At 31.7% G+C, this 19,224-nt stretch overlaps 1 protein-coding gene across 7 annotated transcripts in view; it reads right to left on the reverse strand.

Annotated features, from left to right (window-relative positions):
* The window catches only part of LOC124365823, a 213,786-nt gene that overhangs the window by 33,079 nt on the left and 161,483 nt on the right, over positions 1-19,224 (reverse strand). For all 7 annotated transcript variants that reach the window (XM_046821868.1, XM_046821866.1, XM_046821867.1 and 4 more), the window contains 9 exons: positions 18,983-19,182; positions 17,043-17,193; positions 14,167-14,325; positions 13,061-13,186; positions 9,630-9,797; positions 6,899-7,198; positions 2,900-3,121; positions 2,442-2,608; positions 2,060-2,217 (listed from right to left, as the gene is read on the reverse strand). In XM_046821868.1, coding sequence (XP_046677824.1) covers positions 2,060-2,217; positions 2,442-2,608; positions 2,900-3,121; positions 6,899-7,198; positions 9,630-9,797; positions 13,061-13,186; positions 14,167-14,325; positions 17,043-17,193; positions 18,983-19,182 — 1,651 coding nt within the window. The remainder of the gene's footprint in view (positions 1-2,059; positions 2,218-2,441; positions 2,609-2,899; positions 3,122-6,898; positions 7,199-9,629; positions 9,798-13,060; positions 13,187-14,166; positions 14,326-17,042; positions 17,194-18,982; positions 19,183-19,224) is intronic.

The raw sequence follows: 19,224 nt of genomic DNA on the forward strand, positions 1-19,224 counted from the left end.
TCACTTTGCTTTGATAATTTGTTCACTAACACAACATCCCATCCCTGATTACAACTTTAATGCACTATTGTACAGTTTCATATTTCATCACTACTGTACCAGGAGGATCTACACGAGTACACGTCCTCGCTGCTTCAAGTCCAGAGAGAGAAGAAGATTCTCCGTCTAAAACCACGCATACCGGCTCAAACAATACTCATCCCCTCTCCCGTTCAAATCAGCGTCTTCACGATTGAATATAATTTGATTCTTTTCTCATAATTGTCGAAATTTATCACGTTCACTATAATTGATCAATTTAAGTCTTTCTATTTTCTTTTTTTATTTTTCTATAGCTTTTTTATTTAAATTTTTTGCAACATGTGCTTTCTGATGTCATCAATACGCAAGTCATTTTATTCCACAATTGGCTTTTCTGCGTAATTTTATTTATTACTTTTGTAAAACACGAATTTTGGTTATGTTTAACTCATTTTAATTAATTAAATTTGTTCCCGTATAAAGTTTAATATATTTCTCCGTTATTGATTAAATAAATCTCAATTCCGATAACATGTGATTTACTGACGTCACAGTCTGCTAATTCCCCGCGAATATTTAAATGTCGTAATTTGACCTGTCACAATAGTAAAGATGTTAAAAGATCTCACTGAACTCATTGTGATGTATGAAACACCAGATCAGCTTTAAAATACTAGTTTAATTGTGACAAAGGATTTAGATAACATTATCGTGAATAACTTTTGATGTTGTTGATATTCTTAAATAATATCATATAACTGTATCATAAGCTAGTATTAACCAAATAAAAATAACAGTTGAAGATGCCTGGAGTGGTGAACGATAACCGTCACAAATTATAATTCGGATTGGTGAGGAAAGACAGTACAATTTATAAATCACCCTAACCATTCAGAGCCAAAAATGATTTGTAAGAAATATTTTTAAGTTTTTTTTATAACATTCCTGCCTCTGAATGTTATAAGTTTGAATGTGTTTTAACCTGATGAAAACAAATTGCACAATCTAACGTTAATAAACTTCTATTATGCATACAACTATCCTGTTTTTATAAATCATTGTTGGGATCATAAATTAAAATTACTATAATTGCGAAACAAACTGTGAGAAAAGTAGTAAACATAAATTTTAGAATTTACATACATACAGCCTATCTAGCTAATCTTCCTGATTCATAGTGTCTTGGTTCAATGATACATGAAGCTAAAGCCACAGGGAAATAAAAATTTGATCTAAAAATTGGGTTATTAAAACTAGTACAGTGAAAATATAAAAGAATAGCAGTGGATGTAACATTTGAATTTGCCAACAACGCCACTTTTACCAATTTCTTAAAATAGTTTACTTCCATTTCCGGAAAGAATTTTTAAGCGTTCGCAAACCATATACGCAGAAACATAACATTAATTTAGGTTATATCTCAAATGGTTGATTGAGCTAGGGGACCTGAAGGAATCGAGATTTCTGGGTTGTGAAAGGTAAGAGGTTTAGGTAAAAAAAAAAAGAAGATAACAGAGTTGTAAACATTCACATGATAATCTGAGCAGGAAGAACAGGTCTGCCAACTGCTTTTGAAAGTAATTAAGAGCTTTTTAGTGTTTTTTGTCATTTCAGCTATATTTTCTACCTTCAAAGTGAAGTTTATTCATTGTTCCTACTTTCATAGAGAAGATTTATTCATCATTTTTACTTTGTTATTTTGTTTCTGTTTTGCTATTGCGCAACTTATTGGGGCATCTCAATGTTGGTTTTCTGATTTGTTAGATTTGGTTCTGAGTCACTTACAGAAATAGTCTCGTGGTAGTGGTAATCTATTCGTTAGTAGTAGCATTTTTCTGCATATTCAATGTAAAAATTTGTGTAGAGAGAACATTTTGAAGTACACTAATATTATTTTAATTCTTTGTGCACTTTCATTGACAATAATTTTCCTGCAATGTGGAATAATATGATTAGGTGAGTTTGTAGTATTTTTACCTCTAAGGCTGTCTATTAGGAAGGATGTGACAAAAATAGACCATTACGAAAGAAGACATACCATCCAGGAGATCCATGAGTGGACGCAGGACCTCATCAGCTTCCTGAGCAACTGCATTGCGCTGTGCCGGCTGGTTTAAGGTCACCTGGCCTCCACCCTTGATGGCGAGCAGGAGATCACCCAGCTCCCTCACACTCTGAGTTATCCTTGGTTCCAGACTACAGGGATTGGCCACAGTTAAAAATGATGCATGAAAATAAGTTTTAATATTCTAACGGCCAATTCTCTTTTTTAAGACTTTTCAAGAAGTATGTCTCATACATTACAGACTGTACAGAGACTAAATAGGAAATTCAAACTTCAACTTATGAACAAAATGATTGCTAAATAAAAAGCAAAATTATAATACTTATTTTAAACGTAACGATAAAGAAAAACCCACCTCAGCGCAAACTGGGTCGCAAGATCATCTAAGGACACATTGAGATTCTGCTGAAGTTCCTTCAGGATAATTGCTGCATCCTCCTCCAGCTTGTCACCTCCCATGGACTCAAACATCTTTTCCAGTTGGACCCTCAATTGTTGGATATTGTTCATCAGTATACACGCCTGGAAAATATTGTGAAGCTTTACTGTCGACATACAGTTTTGTATAGGACTTAGTGCATTCATAGAGATTCACTGTAACTAACTGGTAGAGATTAGATCTTATGTTATGGATTGAACGATGATTTTAGAAGATCTTGAAGAATATCATATTGTTATAAACATTTATTATATCAACACAATGACATTTGATGTTATGTTTTATTGGTGTGAAGGGATGAATTTATACTTGCTCCTGTATTTATCAAATATATTCTAATAGGATATTTAGTACAAAAAACAATGAAAACTTACAATTCTCTCATCTTTCAGGTGGTTGGGGAACTCTTTCTTGACGATATTAGCATATGCGATGAGGACTTTGACGATAGTCTTGGCGAACCGTTTCATGTAGCGCTTCCAGATCTCAGGGTCAGGACATTCGAGTTTGGAGACAACATCGAAACATTGTGTGAGCTGCGTGAATACATCCACCACAGAGTTGGAGAACAGAGCATGTTCCGAGCTACGTTGGAACTGTGGGAAGAATGAAATGAAATCAAAATCAAGTTGTTAAAAATGTATAAAATACTTTAAAACAATTCTTTATGGTTGATTAGTAGGAACATATTTTAAAGCAAAGGCTTAGGTATAATTGCTTCTCCACTAAACATACCCCTTAGGTGATCTGATACACCTTGCATATTATGTTGGCAAGTACATATATAATTTGCACATTTAATTAGTGGTTGCTGAAAAAGTTTTTGCTCTAAACAACAAATTTGTTCCCTGGCCATGTACCAATTTTTTTTAAGTCGTAGACATTATAATCTATTAATAAAACATTGAAACACTATGTAAAAATATATAAGATGTACATTTTTACATACATAAAAATTTTCAAATTGACCAAAAACAAAATGGTCTTTTGATAGGTCAGTATGAAATTTTTGCTTTACATACAAACACAACAAATGCTATATCATAGTAACCCCAAATTTATGTTCTATTAGGTAAATTCAAATTTGCAAGTCATAGCAAACAAAAATTAATTAATTAAAAAGTTTAAACTTTGTATCTAATATAAAAGTGTTGTTATATTCATATTGATATTATTTTGTAAAATCTTTTTTGCATATTCAATATGTTTTTCAAATAGAGCACAAGCACAGTATATAAATACGAGCTATTCATTAATATATTATATAAAATGAAAATATCCTTTGATGTGATACTTGGAAGTATAGGTAGTTTTATGCTATTCTCTCAACTTTGCAACTGGTGTCAAATAAGCAACAACTTCCTAACCTTCATAAGTGTCAAGTTTTTGCAATATAACAGTAACAAAACGTTTTTAATTTTGTGTGATTTGTTTTTTCATAATCTGTCTAAAAATTTTTAGCTTTAGCATAGCGATTGGTTTAGTTCCAATGGAAAAAAAAACACTATAAAAATAATAGATTTTTGGATCCATTCACAACGATAGTTTTTTTATGTATATCTTTGGTTTCCTTTACTATGCAAGCCCTCTAGAATACTCTTTATTAAAGTATTCATACTTAATTGTTGTAACCATCCTTTTGTTCAAACCCTTACTTTACCAAATTAAACCATTACATACTTATAAATTTTAAATTCCTTCAATCAACTTTAAGAAAGAAAAAAGTTAACAATCTTTGTTTGTATTCATCCCTCTAATTTTTTATAATATATTTCACTGAGCCAAGAATAAAACAAGTAAAGGTGATTTAAAAACAAAAGCTGAAACAAAATAAACTAAAAGTAAAAAACACTACAATATCCATATAAATACATGGACAAAGGGATACTAGCCTTAAACACATGACATGCAAAATAAACATCTATCTTCTCTGCTTGTTCGACAGCAGTTGCAGTTGTGTACCGAACTGAAATAACATCAGTCTGACAGCAGAACAACTACACTCTATACATCTTAAATTGGATGTCACATCCACTTGACAAATGTTCTACGTCTGCATTTATATTGTTTTTTTTTATGTACTGTGAACAAAATTTATTCTTTTTCCTTGCTTCAATGCTAAGCAAACACATTTATAGAAATAAATGTGAAAATCAGTTGTGTAGTGCAAATTATAGCTGACTGGATAATTTTAATGTTACTGTACAAGTTCTGGAATATATTTTTATAACAACATGAGCATGGATATGGCAGTCCTGTGATTCTCAGACAGGGCAATGTAAAGTCCTTGGTAACCGCCTTCTGCTCAGGAAAATATTGTAAATTTATTATAACTGATAGTAGAACAGAATATATTTCAAGCCTCGATTGAAGAGAATATGAATAGTAAAGTATATAAATAATGTGAAGCCTTCCCCAATACAGTAAAGTCCCAATAGTTAGTTATGCATCTGAGTTTTGGTACCTTAAACTGTAGAAAACTCGTATTATAAACATTTTTAATGGGAGTAAAGGTAGCTCCGTACTTCAAAATGTTGAACTGTTACAATAGGTAAAAATATGGGGTTTTGTACAGTGCAGAAGGCACATTTTAGAATTATTAAATACGTATAGTCGGAATACTGTAAATGTATTTTCCCGAACTATCTTAAAAACACAGAACCCCAAACTGTCAATAAGTTATGAAATAAGACATGTTTTCTAATCCAATTCCTAACTTTGGTATTTCAAATTGAAAGATCTAACTTCAAATATTGCACATATTACTACATTGAATCTACACAATCCAAGTCAAACAGTTGATAAATGTCTTAAACTGGCGATCTATTGAGTCACCTTGCCTTCGGAAATAGCTAAACATAACTTTTCACTTGTCAATCCATTTTTAACTACTGATAACAAGAACAAATTCAAACTCAGTTTAAATGTTATTTTATTCCTCTGGCTGTACATGTAAATTAAACCCTCAAGAAGTAAAGGTAAATGGATTTTTGAAAGATGCCTTCTATTCAATTTCAATAAAACAACCTCTATTACTTTGTTACCACACAACAAAAACTAAAAGAAGAACCTAAAATCTTAATTAATAGTCAGAAAATTCGGCAGGAACAAAGCACAACATTTCTTGGTTTATAATAGATAAAAACCTCAGCTGGGACCTCCATATAGAAAAAATATTAAAAAACATTTCTTTGGGAATGTTTGCTTTAAAAAGTTTCATTTTCTGCAATATTAAGACAATGAAAACAATACACTTCTCCCAAATTCTATCATATATAGCCTATGGCGAGGCTGTCTATGGGGTTACTACTAAAACAAACCTAGACAAAATTTTAATAGCACAAAAAAATTGTTATTATTCTCAAAACTTAAGGGGAATGATTCTGTGAGGGATGCTCTTGCTGATCTGGGTATCATGACCGTATATAGTTTGTGTACGTATCAAACTGTATTACATCCTGGACAACCCAAGAATCATCTACATAAGTCAACAGAAATCATCATCATAATTATAACACTTGAAATCTTTCCCTCGTTATAACAAACAAGACTACATTTGGAATTTTATTAAAAAAAACTAATCTACATTGGGCAATATTTTGTATTAAAATTACCAAACATTATCAAAATTGGAATAATGGTGTTTTGGAATTTGAATTTGAAGAATCTTAAAATATGGTATAGCAGTAATCAAAGTTTAAAAAAAAATACATTAGTATTAATTTGAATTAGGCCCAACTACAATATACAAATTTAGATTTATTCAGATATATTCCATATCATTACCCCATGTGGTGTGCTTTTTATATCCCCCCTCCTAAAGTCTTAACGATGGTACTGTCTTGACTGCTCAGTGGAATTACCATTAGAGCTCTCCAAATTAGCTGTAAAAATTCTACTATGTTGTACAAGATAACAACCAAAGTTAATTATTAACACAATTAACTAGCATGATAAAACTTAAATACAGAAGTAGTGTAACTACAGTGAAAAGAATCAACTAAACGTAGCCTATGCAGGAATCACACAACAAAGAACAACAAGGCAGCATGGTACAAAATCAAAAACTTGGAGTACATGAAAAAAGTTTCATGAGCTTGCAGTCTGATAATCCACCTACCCATCACATGTGTGGGAGCTGGGTGAATTCTAGTATTATTCATTACTACGTAAACAACAGCTATTTTTTCTTTCTTTTCCATTTGGTCTACTATCTTTTTAACCATTTCTTTCTTCTAATGTTAGTGTAATGTAAAACCATGAAATTGAGTAATTTGATATTAATTTAACATAGGTAGTTAGTAAATTTTAATCACAATTGCGAGTTTATAGATGATTTAATATAAGTAATTTTAGAACTAACTCCTACTCACCCCGTCCTTGAGATCTCTGTTGAAAGCACCATTGAGGTATTCCAGGGAAACATCATCGTTTTCATTGAGCCACTGCATGACAAAAGGCTCGAACCACGCTGGGTACTCAGGCACAGTGTCTTTGAATGGGGGACAATCCTTCACGTAGTTGGTGTACAGCCACTTAACTTTAAAATGTAGATTCATATAAGCGGAAGACTTGACGGGCTGCACCACAACCTTCTGTCGGTTGGCTTCATGTTCTTCTAGAGCGTACTTCTGGTCCATCCCAAACTGCATCCACATCGTGCCTGCTGACAGCTGTGAACAGACCCATCCCGGTTGACTTTAGTTGTTGGTGTCAAATATGTTTCGATAAAATATTTTACAGGAAATTATAAATAAATATAAACAGCCTTTTAAATACTAATCATTCTTGTTTTTATCAGATTTCTGTAAATGGACAGCTGGTATATTGCCTGAGGGATGATACCTCCAGGAAGTGTTAAAAAATTAATAAAATATTTTTGATAGTGATATCTTAAAATTTTTTTAACAAAAGGGATAGCTTTTAAAAACAATATATATATTCAGAAAATTGTCTCTCATATTATTTTTTAAATGCTATAATAAATGTTACTTTGCACTATTTATGCATTAAAAAATTTGTATTCTTTGCAATGGGTTCACCTTTGGCTAAAAGGCAAAAGTTTCAGCTCTTGGAGTTTTCAAATGTGATCTGGCTTTTTCAACAGAACAGAATTTACATATTTATCACAGGTTGACATACGTTGTTAAATTTTGCTCATTCCTCAATTTCAAATGTGATCTGGCTTTTTCAACAGAATAGAGTTTATATATTTATCACAGTTTACATTCATTGTGAAATTTTACTCATTCATTATCGTATATTCCTAGAAATATCATATATTGAATATATACAGCCGAGTTATTGCTTTAAAATATTTTTTTTCATTACTCTGAATATTATACTTTTATTTGAAATTAGTTTTAGCTGATGAAGTCCTGGGATAACATATAGCTACACATTCTTGAAGGAAACAGGATTTTTCCAGACATTTGCCATCATTTCTGTTTCACTGAATGATGGCAAATGTCCGGAAAAATCCTGTTTCCTTCACAATCCTTCCATTGTCAGAAATAAACTTCATACACATTCTTGTCATTCTAGACAGGTCATCATGGTCTATTATAGATCATGTATGGTACACATACATGTACCCAGAAATGGTTTAGTTTTATTTACTGACAAAACTCTAAAAACTCTAAGTCATGGACATTTTACACTGTAAATATTTTCATGGATTGTGTGTCTAAAAGTTACAATAAAATCTGTAATTTTTTTATGCAATCAATATAAAATATGGTTAAGGAAACAGGACTGGGATAAAACTAATGATATCGTATTGTGTGGAAGAAAGCCTAGGCTAATAGCTTTTACCAATTCATATTTATAGTTTTGCCTTAATATCATAAACAAAATCCCACCTCTTATTCGCAAAGCCTGTCGCTTGAGAGGCTGAGCAAATTATATTTTTCTCTGTCTATGTGTATGCACGTCATCTTAAAAAAAAAAAAAAACGAATCTATTGACTTAAATTTTGCATGAAGCTTAATTTCTATATGAGAAATACTGAGTATAACGATTGTTCATGTCACTCCAAGGGAGTTGGCTGAGCGGTAACGAATATGTTTACATCGGCCTTATGGGTAACTATGATGGCAACAAGAAAATATTAGAATACTTAAATTTGTAAATAAATTCAGTATAGTCATAAGATATTTTTACATGTATCACATAAACTGACACAAGCCTAATTATCCTAACACATAGGCCTACAACATTATGGTGACTTGGTGGTTAGGCCTTTATTATTCAAACACTGATATAAGTCATAAATTAATAAACAAAAATGTGAATGTGTCATGTTGCAACATATCTTAAGATTTTAATTGTAGATTCGAAATTTTGCATTAAACTTCATTTCTACGTGTGAGTTTTATGATAGTGTGTGTCTAACCATGGAATTTGGCTGAGACACATTGAAGCCTATTAATCAAAAGGATGAAACAATTTCCCTTTTTCTTGCTAGGAGATTGTTTCGTTTTCATATAATTGTCTTTTGTTCTATCTGTAATAAAACAAGCTATGGACTTGAAATTTTTCATTAAACCTCTGGAAAGCCTGTTACACGGGTGGGTCGTATTTCTACCTTGCTTTAGTTAGTAGTGTTGATTCTAGTAATAAAAATAATATTGCAATAGAATATTACAGACTCAAGCAGAAATCAAGTTATGTTATGATTTGTAAAAAAAAACTTAAGTTATATCAAATTACAAGTCTTGTTATTAAGCATAAAATAAATGTTATGTACACTTTATCATTTAACATAATGTAATTATTAATTTAAATACTGAGATTATTATAAGATTGGCAACGTGTTTTAATATTTATATTATTTAATAAATTTATGTATAGCATCCTTATTGCTCCAATCCTTAACAAGTAAAACACTTTTTTAAGGATCCTTTTATGACCATTTAAATATTTTGTTTATTTATTATCATTACAACTCGTCACTAAATCAGTTTACAGATTTTTTTACCTAAGTGATATTCTAGAGAGCGTAATTTTCATGTTCTTTGTAGACAAGATAAGTTGATGTTTGAAGCTCATGCAACTTAATTAATTGAACAAGTTCATTGAATTACATGATTGGTTTGCACCTACCTGACTGATATTAAGCTCCTGAGGGAACTGGTTGAGCACAGGAGCATAGCTGTTCCGATCCTCTTCTATGACAGACACAATAAGAGCTATCAGCTTGTGCCAGAAGTCCAAGGAGTCCAGTCTTGGTCCTGTGTCCTCCGGGTCTCTCTTGGGTTCATTGGGATCCACCTGCGAAACAATACTTTATTGAAGGACATCTCAGAGCCAGAGTCCGTTTCTTACGTTTGTAAATAACAAATATTTTACAAAATTTAACTGACTTTCAACTTCATTATAAAGTTATATGGAAATAAAACATTTGATTAAAAATTGTTTATAGGTACTACTGTTAAGTTACAACACTGCATGCAGTTTAAGCCTTCAACAAAATATAAATGTTGAAAAGTTGAACACAAACCTGATACAAAAATTTAAAATACAGATTTTCTATGACTGTTAATTAAGTAACATTAACATAAATATACTATTTATTTTCAGATTTCCAAAGGGAAATTTGACCCTATATCCAAATTCCCTAGCATGCCAGTTTCCAGATGCTGCAAATTGTTTGCCACACATTAAAATGTGACCATTATCATGAGCTGAACAATCATGCACTTCTTACAAATAACATTAGCTGGTTATTATGATTAATACCTGTGTAATGCTTTAAATTCTCATGAACACTGAGATATGCTTACCTAACCTCAAATTTATCCATTCCCATTATTAATGAACATTGAACATCCATGATCCATCGATCCATCTACTGGTTTGATGTAATAATAATATTCATATTTCATAATGAATAAGTTGTACACAACTATGCATATGATCAACACGATGGTCAGGCCCTTAATTATAAAACCTTTCTCAAGGGTCAGAGTCAGGAGCTTAAGATCAGGAGCTAGAAGATTAATAATTATAATATTATGTCTAATGGCGCTAAATTGATAGGATAAAATTAAACTAAAACACACAATACACAACTTCCTAGCAGCTGACCCCGTTATCATAACCTATTTCTCAATGTCAGTGTTGCCACCAACATGCCATCATATTACCCCTAGCCTAATTCAGAAAGTAACTTGCCCCAAACTGACCTACACGACCCCAGACTTATTTGAAAATGTTATCAAATTACTCCACTGTTTTAATTAATTATTTACATAGATAAATATCAAAGTATGTGTACGTGTGTGTGTGTCAGAAGTTAGAAATCCTTTATTTGGTTATATACAACACCTTTACATGCAAGAATAACCCAGACAACACAAATGGCGTGTGTAGGCATTAAAGTTACTCTATAACTTAACTATGACTACATTTTTGTGTGTCTACTTCCAAATTGCAGTCCCTTAGTCTTTTAATTTCATATCGCAGCATCAAAATTATGTAGGTACCATTATTCATGAAATTCAATCAACATGATGGTCTCATTTAAGTTTTTGATCAATGAAAAGTCTCAAATATTTTCATCTGTTCTACAACTTCTATGCTGGAGCATGTGCATTAATATTTACAACTATATGTTTATGACTTAACAGTTGAACATTATTTTGCAGTTGTTCCCTATAGGCAGGTTAGTATCAAAAAATACTAAACATTTTGATTTGTTTCTGTTTATTATAATGTTGTCAATTACCCATGTTGAAAGTTTACTCAAATCACTATTAACCTTTCTTTTTAGCAATTCCTTACTGTACACTAAACCCACAAGGGCAGTGTTATTGGCATATACGAATATTCTTGAATTCAGTTAAATACATAACATGTCATTTATGAATATCAAGAATATTATTGGCTCTAGAACACCTCCCTGTGCTGTCCTATATTGTAGTTCAACCATGTCCCTAATGCCTAATTTATCTTAACAGTTTATTTTCTACCCCTACAAAAAGATTCCAACCACTATAAAGCTCAACCTCCTATTCCACATTTCTTTCATTGTCATAACAAGAATATCACTATCCAAAACATCAAATGCTTTCCTCGTATCAAGGAATACAGATAATATATAGTTATACCTATCTGAAGAATTCATAATAGTGCTGACATTTTTCTCAATCGCTATGCCACACGCACGCATATGTTTGTGTATGTGTGTTATATAAGTTAATTCCTTGAAAACATTTTCTGCATTAGCATTTGAAAAAGGCTCCAATTCAGAGGATAAATGCAATGCCAGCACTTTGTTTATTTAGTTTACTAAATACTACAAAGTGATATGCTGTAGATTATCTACACCACAAAAAGCCAGTGAGTTTAATTCAATTACACCAAGATTATTGATATGGTAAGTTCAGAAATAAAACAGGTACTACAGTCACAGGTTAGATTTTTTTATTACTCCAAAATGACTCCCAGTATCATGTTACCCCCAAAACACACCCTAAGTGACACTGTTTTTTTGTCCTAAAAAAAGAATTTAAAATTAGACTAGTTTTAAAATGTGTAAAATAATGTTATTAGTTAAAACTGGTATGAGATACTCTATGATTACTTATAGAAGTCACATAGTAATTATTATTTATTCCTTTACTGTTATTGTTATTTATTATAAATATTGAATAAATTATACAGTATTTATTGTTATTATTTCTTAGATAACAGTTAATTTGTGCATCAATGTGATCTGTTATGATTACAGTTTATACAATACACTTATATATTTTTTTTGCTTTTCAGTTTTTTGCTAGACTGACTAGTTCTAACAATTTAATAAACACTTTAAATATTGTACACATACAATGAGTTTATTAATATCATGGTACATGCCATTGCTTTAATAGCATAACCATGTTAAACAATTTATTTTTAGCTTTAGCATTACAAAACTGCTTTATAACAAAAAACTTTTTATTTTGCAAAATTGTAACTTTTTAATTTTTAATAATTGATTCTACTACAACTACATAGGTACTTATCTTTTACAGTAGTTTTTAGATAAGCTGAATATTATTTATATTGTTCCAAATAAAAAATAAATAAAGTGGAATGTATTTAAATATTTTTTAGGTTTTAAATACAGATCTAAACTTCGTAAAAAATTCAAACACAAAATCCAAACCACTTTTGATTAGTATAAAAGGAACTAATACACAAAGGTAATACTCTGAACATGTTTATATCTAATACAATTTGTTTGAATATTTTAAAGCCAATTTTGAATATTAACAGAACAAAATTATAGTTATCATAAAAATATGTTTATTAACTAAACACCATTAACAATAATTACAATAAGGCAAGTCACTCAGTCTATATCTTGCGTTCACACACTGCACCAACATTGATTATAAAGGATATCAATAGGGATCATATTTGTGTAGGTATTTAAAGAAGTTATTTTATAATTTTTATCTTTATCTTTGATCTTTTTTTATCTTTCTATTATACATTTCCAATATTAATTTTAATTATTGCTAGGCCTTAATAATATTATAGGTTACCTGGAACTCCCTGCTGTAAAGTTCATAGCAGTTTTCAAAAAGGAACTGGTATGTGGAACGGAGACAAGCTTTGACACAGTCTTTGACAACTGTACTGGCTCTTGGAGGGCTTGACAATTCTTGCACCTGGAATTTTGAAATGTTTCATTTAATCCTAAGTTGTTATTAGCGATAATATTCATCCATTATATTGTATATTCATTATTAGAATAGTAAAACATTCCATGAATACAGTGGTATTAGATTTGATTTGAATTTATTATACACAGGGTGTACCCGAGTGCATACCACAAACTCCCACACTATATTCCACTGGGCAGAATAGGGCTTTAACTTAAAAAAATGTTTTTTCCCATAAATACACTGCTTTAGAACTAGAACCCTTTAAAGTTAACAGATAATTAATATTTTAATATCAGCAGTACAATTCAACCAGCAATATAACTTCCATGGATATGGGTTTTAAGCAAACCAGAACTTACTTTCAACAATATAAGATTATTTTTAAAGAAGTTCCAAAGATGTCTGTACACAGGGTATATCTTACTTAAAATGGATCAAACTATTTCAAATGTCACCATCTAAAACCACGTGAAATGTGAAATTTGCTCACATTGTTAGATTTAGTATAAAAATAAAAGTAGTTTGGAACCTTGTACTTTTCCTAAAATGAATTATTTTTTTAGAAAAAATTAATTTCAGCGTGGGATTCTTCACACTGTGGAAATTGCTGGTGAAACCGTCCAGGAGAGAGAAGAAATAAATTTTTGTTCATAGCCTTGTATGACTGTGGTATTAAAGTTCCTACTAGGTGATATATAAACTCTCAAATTAGATACCATCTGATTGAGTATTAAAAAAAAAAACACATTATAAGAATTTAGAGCTGTAACTCTTAGATAATTAAACCAAACAATGATGACCATGGCTGCTTCCTGCATGGTAGACCATCAAGCAATCCTGTTCTTGGTCTTCAGGATGTCCATTGGAGAGTGCTTCCTAGTCCTAACTTTAATTAGTAGAATAAGAACCTCTTTAAATTTTGCTACTAACATAATTCAATTCACATTAAAAAAGTATATTGCAGTAAATAACAATCAATGTACCTTCATCCGGAAGAAGGTGATGCTCGTGAGAAGGTCCACGGTGGACTTAAGGTCCATCAGCTTCTCTTGGCTGGAAGCTGGGAAATTGTTGCGGTACATGGACAAGTCGATACGCAGAGAGTTGTGCAACTGATCCAGCAGTTTCACAAACTTCTCTTTCTGAAAACGTCAAAGGACAATAACTAACATTTATTTTCACACTGGAGCTCTTAGACAACTAGTTGCACAATTATTATTCCACCAGTATATTTACCACCATCGGGAATTGGAAATATCTTTGCTTGTATCACTAGGGGAAAATACATAAGTAGAAATAATCTGAGAATAAGAGGGAAGTGAGAAAGAGGGAGTGCTGTTTGGATTCTCTGGTGTCTTATTTAATTCACTCAACTCGGATATGTGGATTATGATCAGTCATACTATCTGATTTTTTTTAGGTCCCACCATTCACTATTGTGATACTAGTCATCTTATTTACACATAACATAGATATGGTAGGAAGGGTTGATTTAATTGAATTTTGAGTTTATCTCCAATTCACCTTCCTTTTATTGCAGTGTCTGTTATCTGACGCTGTCTCAGACTCCTGGAATCTGGAGTCATGTTCTTCTGAAGAAATCTCTTTAGGAATGAAGGTGATCTGGAGCTAAACTCATAATTCCATCTTACTTAGTCAGTACAGTGTATTATATGGTTATTTAACCATACAAAGGCTGTGCATAGCTTAATAATGGTTTAGAACTAACTAAAACAGATCTTGAAAATGGGCAGAGTTGGAAGTTTGTATATTTATTGCGCACAATTCTTTTTCAGCCTTTAAACTCAGGAGAATGTTCAATTGTAGTCAGCAGATAAATAACACGACATTCAACCAGAAACATGCTGTATTTTAAAATTAATTGTTGGTTCTTTTTAGAGAGAGACATGGGATAAGAGTTGACTCTGCCTTTCTAAGGTTTAGAGAAATGTCCATAACTTTATATAATCCCATCAATAGCAGTTTGCTTCCATGTCTAATCCAGAAGACAGAATCAACTAAAGTCATTGTTCAACAGCTGTCATATTTCAGGAACTTTCCTCCACCGCTAATAAAGATGATATTAACATATAATTGTCTATTTTATTGTATATGCTTTTTAAACCATGCACAATGAATACAGAGCTGTGCTTTATGTGTAAAATATTTTTATAATGAAATGAACATTAGCTCTTCGTAAAATGCCGTATAATTCAAACTTGGTAACATTAAAAACCATTTATTTTGTCTGCATTCAGTAATTTTATTTGATATTATCCTTTGTGTTGCTATCTATTAAAAATATTAATTAGGTTTAAAAGTGCTAATGCAAGTAACAATGCCGTGTATAGAAAATTATTTTGGGGATGAGGGTGCTTACACATTGGGTAGTTCAGGAAGTATAAAATACCTTCTAAAAATAGTGGCTTGGGATTATTCCATGGGAAATTCTTGAACTTTAAGACCTCATAAATGAGTACTAGCTTAAAGCAAACTACTAATTGCAATTTTAATGTTTGTCTTTCAAAATTGTTGGGAGTGCTTGAGTTCCAGGAAACCCACCCCTCTTGTATACGCCACTGAATCAGGATAATGCTGTTTCTGAGCCATATATATCATATAATTATTAATTTAAAAATAAGACTTGTGACAAGGATAGAATGTGCTCGGCAATCCACCGGCTTCAGTATTACGACAAGGAACCCTCATAAAAGAAGTATAAATATTATAATAAGCTACCTCTTGAAATTCTGCACCAATTCAATATTGTAAAATTTAAAGGTTAATTAAAAATATATCTATTACACAAAGCTTCTTATTCAATAGAAGAATTTTGTCACATATAAAATTATCTTAATGTAATGTAATTAAAATTGTATTGCTATACAATTCTCCAGAAAATCTATTATATTAAGTTGTAAACACATTTGTAATATAACTCTGTAACTAAAATAAATATAGTCATATGTATTTCATGTATTACGCATGAGACTAATATAAAGATTTTGAATTGAGTCATGAATTTTCTCAAGTATGTCCATAAGAACTTTGTTAAGGTGTGAGTTGATGTAATGCAAACTGAGTTGTTGAAATGTATTCACTGTTGACACAAATATACCCATGTATGCTTTAGTGAAACTAGTCCAGGAATCGAAACTACAGTGTAAGATATTATACAGTAATCAAAATTAATATGCCCGTTGAACTAATTGTAAAACTTAAGGAATATGACTAAGGCAATATGGCTTACTTTTTGGCACATTAAAAATGTTGGCGTGGTGTATAGATAGATATAGAGTATAGATTTCACAAACTAAAAATTAACAAACCACAAACCTTCCTTCCCCAACCTATGTGATAGAGATATCAAGAGAGTAGAGTTTTATCTTTATTAATAGTATAAAATTCAAGATCGAAATTTCAAATAACTATTCATATAGTATATGATACCTTTGAAAAACTAGTTAGGGATGGCCTTCCTCATCACCATGTTTAATTAAGAGAGCACTTTACTGAGTTTAGTGTTTGGAATACACAAATGGAAGTGCTGTTGCTACAGTAGATTTACTACTCAACAGCCATAGAAATGTTGTTGAATGAAACAAATCTGAGCAAGTTCTTTCTTCATTTTTCCAAAGTTCACTCATTATTCACCTCCAGTTAATTTACTGTTTTTATGTATAACTTCCAGTTTTGGAAGAGAGAGTACCTATTCATTTTCCGTTGTTATTTTGATAGCTATTTCAGTTTATATGGAATACTGAATAACTAGAACTAAGTTTACCAACAGTCTGGTAATGCTGTGGATAATTATTCAGATTTACATTTCATTGTGCTTCACAAATAGAAGAATACTTACACCAAAATTGGAAGCAGCGAATCTATCACTAGCAGAAACAGCGGAAGACGCAGTGGTGTGTGCGTAGTAAGCGTTTATGTTCGCCAGGAGTGTACTCATTACAGCAGGCACTCCAGGGCACAGGTACTTAGTCGACAGACAGTGGAAGTGACTGGAAACATAGTATTTTATTTAAATACATACACTCAACGACGAATTCAGAAATATTTTTGCTTCAAGCGATAGTGATAGTTTTATTCATAAAAGTTTCACAAACTCATCAATAAAAGAAATTTAGACTTGAAAATTTGCATGCAAGCCCAGTGAAGACTTTTTGTAACGTGAGGTGTAGTGTACTTCTATACCTTGTCTTGTACTTTTTAACAAACCCTATCAACTATAATGCATCAAGAATACATAAAACACATGTAGTCTGTATTTCATTTCAGCTAAAATGCGATAATTACTTTGTTCAGTTTCTTTTACAAGAGCAAAGTAGCTACTAAACTAATAACATTTTGTGATTGACATTGGAAGTCAGAGTGCTATGCTGATAATACACTGAAACATTAAATCTCATTTATCATAGGAATATTTAAAATATCTTCTGTTTTCATTGTTGAACTTTCAAAACGTCATCATTTAATGGGTTTAAATGAATTTTTATTCAATATTTATTGAAACATCCTCTTTCGATATAAAAATATATTAGTAAAATATTGCCTGAGATACAAACAAAATTAACTTAGTCCTTGTTATAAAAATAACAATCTACACAAATTAAATAAGATGAGGTGCCTAATTGCTGGTATAAAATTACTCCTTTTTTACACAACCTGCAAAATTAACTGGAGTACAAAAGTATCACTGATGTTTAGTACATAAGAAAACCATAAAAAATCTTTAACTCTTTGCCATCTTGTGGCCATACTGGGGCTCATTTATATTTTTCAGTTAACTGTTTTAGTTTGGTAATAAAAATGCCTTCTCTGATCTGATGGCCACCTCTGATGCCCATTTATGTTTTTACTTAGTCTGATGGGCACCATAGGTGACCAGATTTATTATTTTGTTGTAATTGACTTTTACATATACTATTATGTATGTATAATGCTGAAACTTTGTATGTAAGATCTACATTAAAGGAATATTAATTTTCTTAGGTTGTTATTACTGCATGACTGACATTTTACATGTACATAATGCAAACAAATAACTCATCACAGTTGTGTTCCTTTGCATAAGTCAGGCCTAGTAGTTTTGTTTGTTAATAAAGTTATTTGTCATTTAGTTTGTTATTGTTTTATTTATTTAGTGTGCACTTTAAATTAGATAATTAGGTAGATTTAATTACTTAGATATATCAGATGATATGAGACGTATTATGAGAGTATGACGGTGCTATTGTATCAGATCATGAGAGCGATGTTTCATCTAATGTAGGTCAGAAATTGACGAAGAACTTTTAAACGAAATTGGTAATATAATGAATTGCAAAATAGTGTTCAAAAGATAGTACAGTACTGGAAGTTATATTGCATTGCAAGAATATAACCAGGAAAGAATTTTGGGGTGAGGGATCAGACAACTGCTATTTTTCCTTAGTGGACCGAGAGTTAGGTCCCATTTTGTTCCTTAAAAAGTTCTTGATCTATTTCTTTGTTGAGAATGATCTTTCAGAAGTACATGTCAGTAATACTGAATCATTTAAATAATAATAATTGTTTACTGTTATTGGCTTTAATATATAAGCTAGACAAGTCTACTCTAGATAAAAACCTCTCACCTATGTTGAACCTAGTGGTGGGGAGGAGGGGCTTCAGCAAATGTTCTCTATGTCAGGGGAGTCCGCCAAAAGAAAGGGAAGTCTACCAAAAATGGGAAAGGAATATTCTACTCTATGGTGGTGGGAAGGAGGAAAGAAAGGACCTCCTCTATTCTATTTTAGAGAAGTAACTTACGTCATAGCCTGGTAGATAGACTCGATGCCGTATCGCATGGCGAACTCGTCCACGATCTCCTCGCCAGGCTCGTCGAAGTACACCTTCCAGGCATCGTCTCCCTTGGCCTGCGGCAGAGTCACTATCCCCATGTTCTCCTCACATAGGTAGTGAAACAGGTTTTCATGAAGGCACGTATATTGCACATGATAAGGCGCAACCTATTTGTGGAGACAAAATTCAACCCTTAGTTCTTTGATGTT

This window comes from Homalodisca vitripennis, chromosome 7 (genome assembly GCF_021130785.1).
Source record: "Homalodisca vitripennis isolate AUS2020 chromosome 7, UT_GWSS_2.1, whole genome shotgun sequence".
NCBI lineage: Eukaryota > Metazoa > Arthropoda > Insecta > Hemiptera > Cicadellidae > Homalodisca > Homalodisca vitripennis.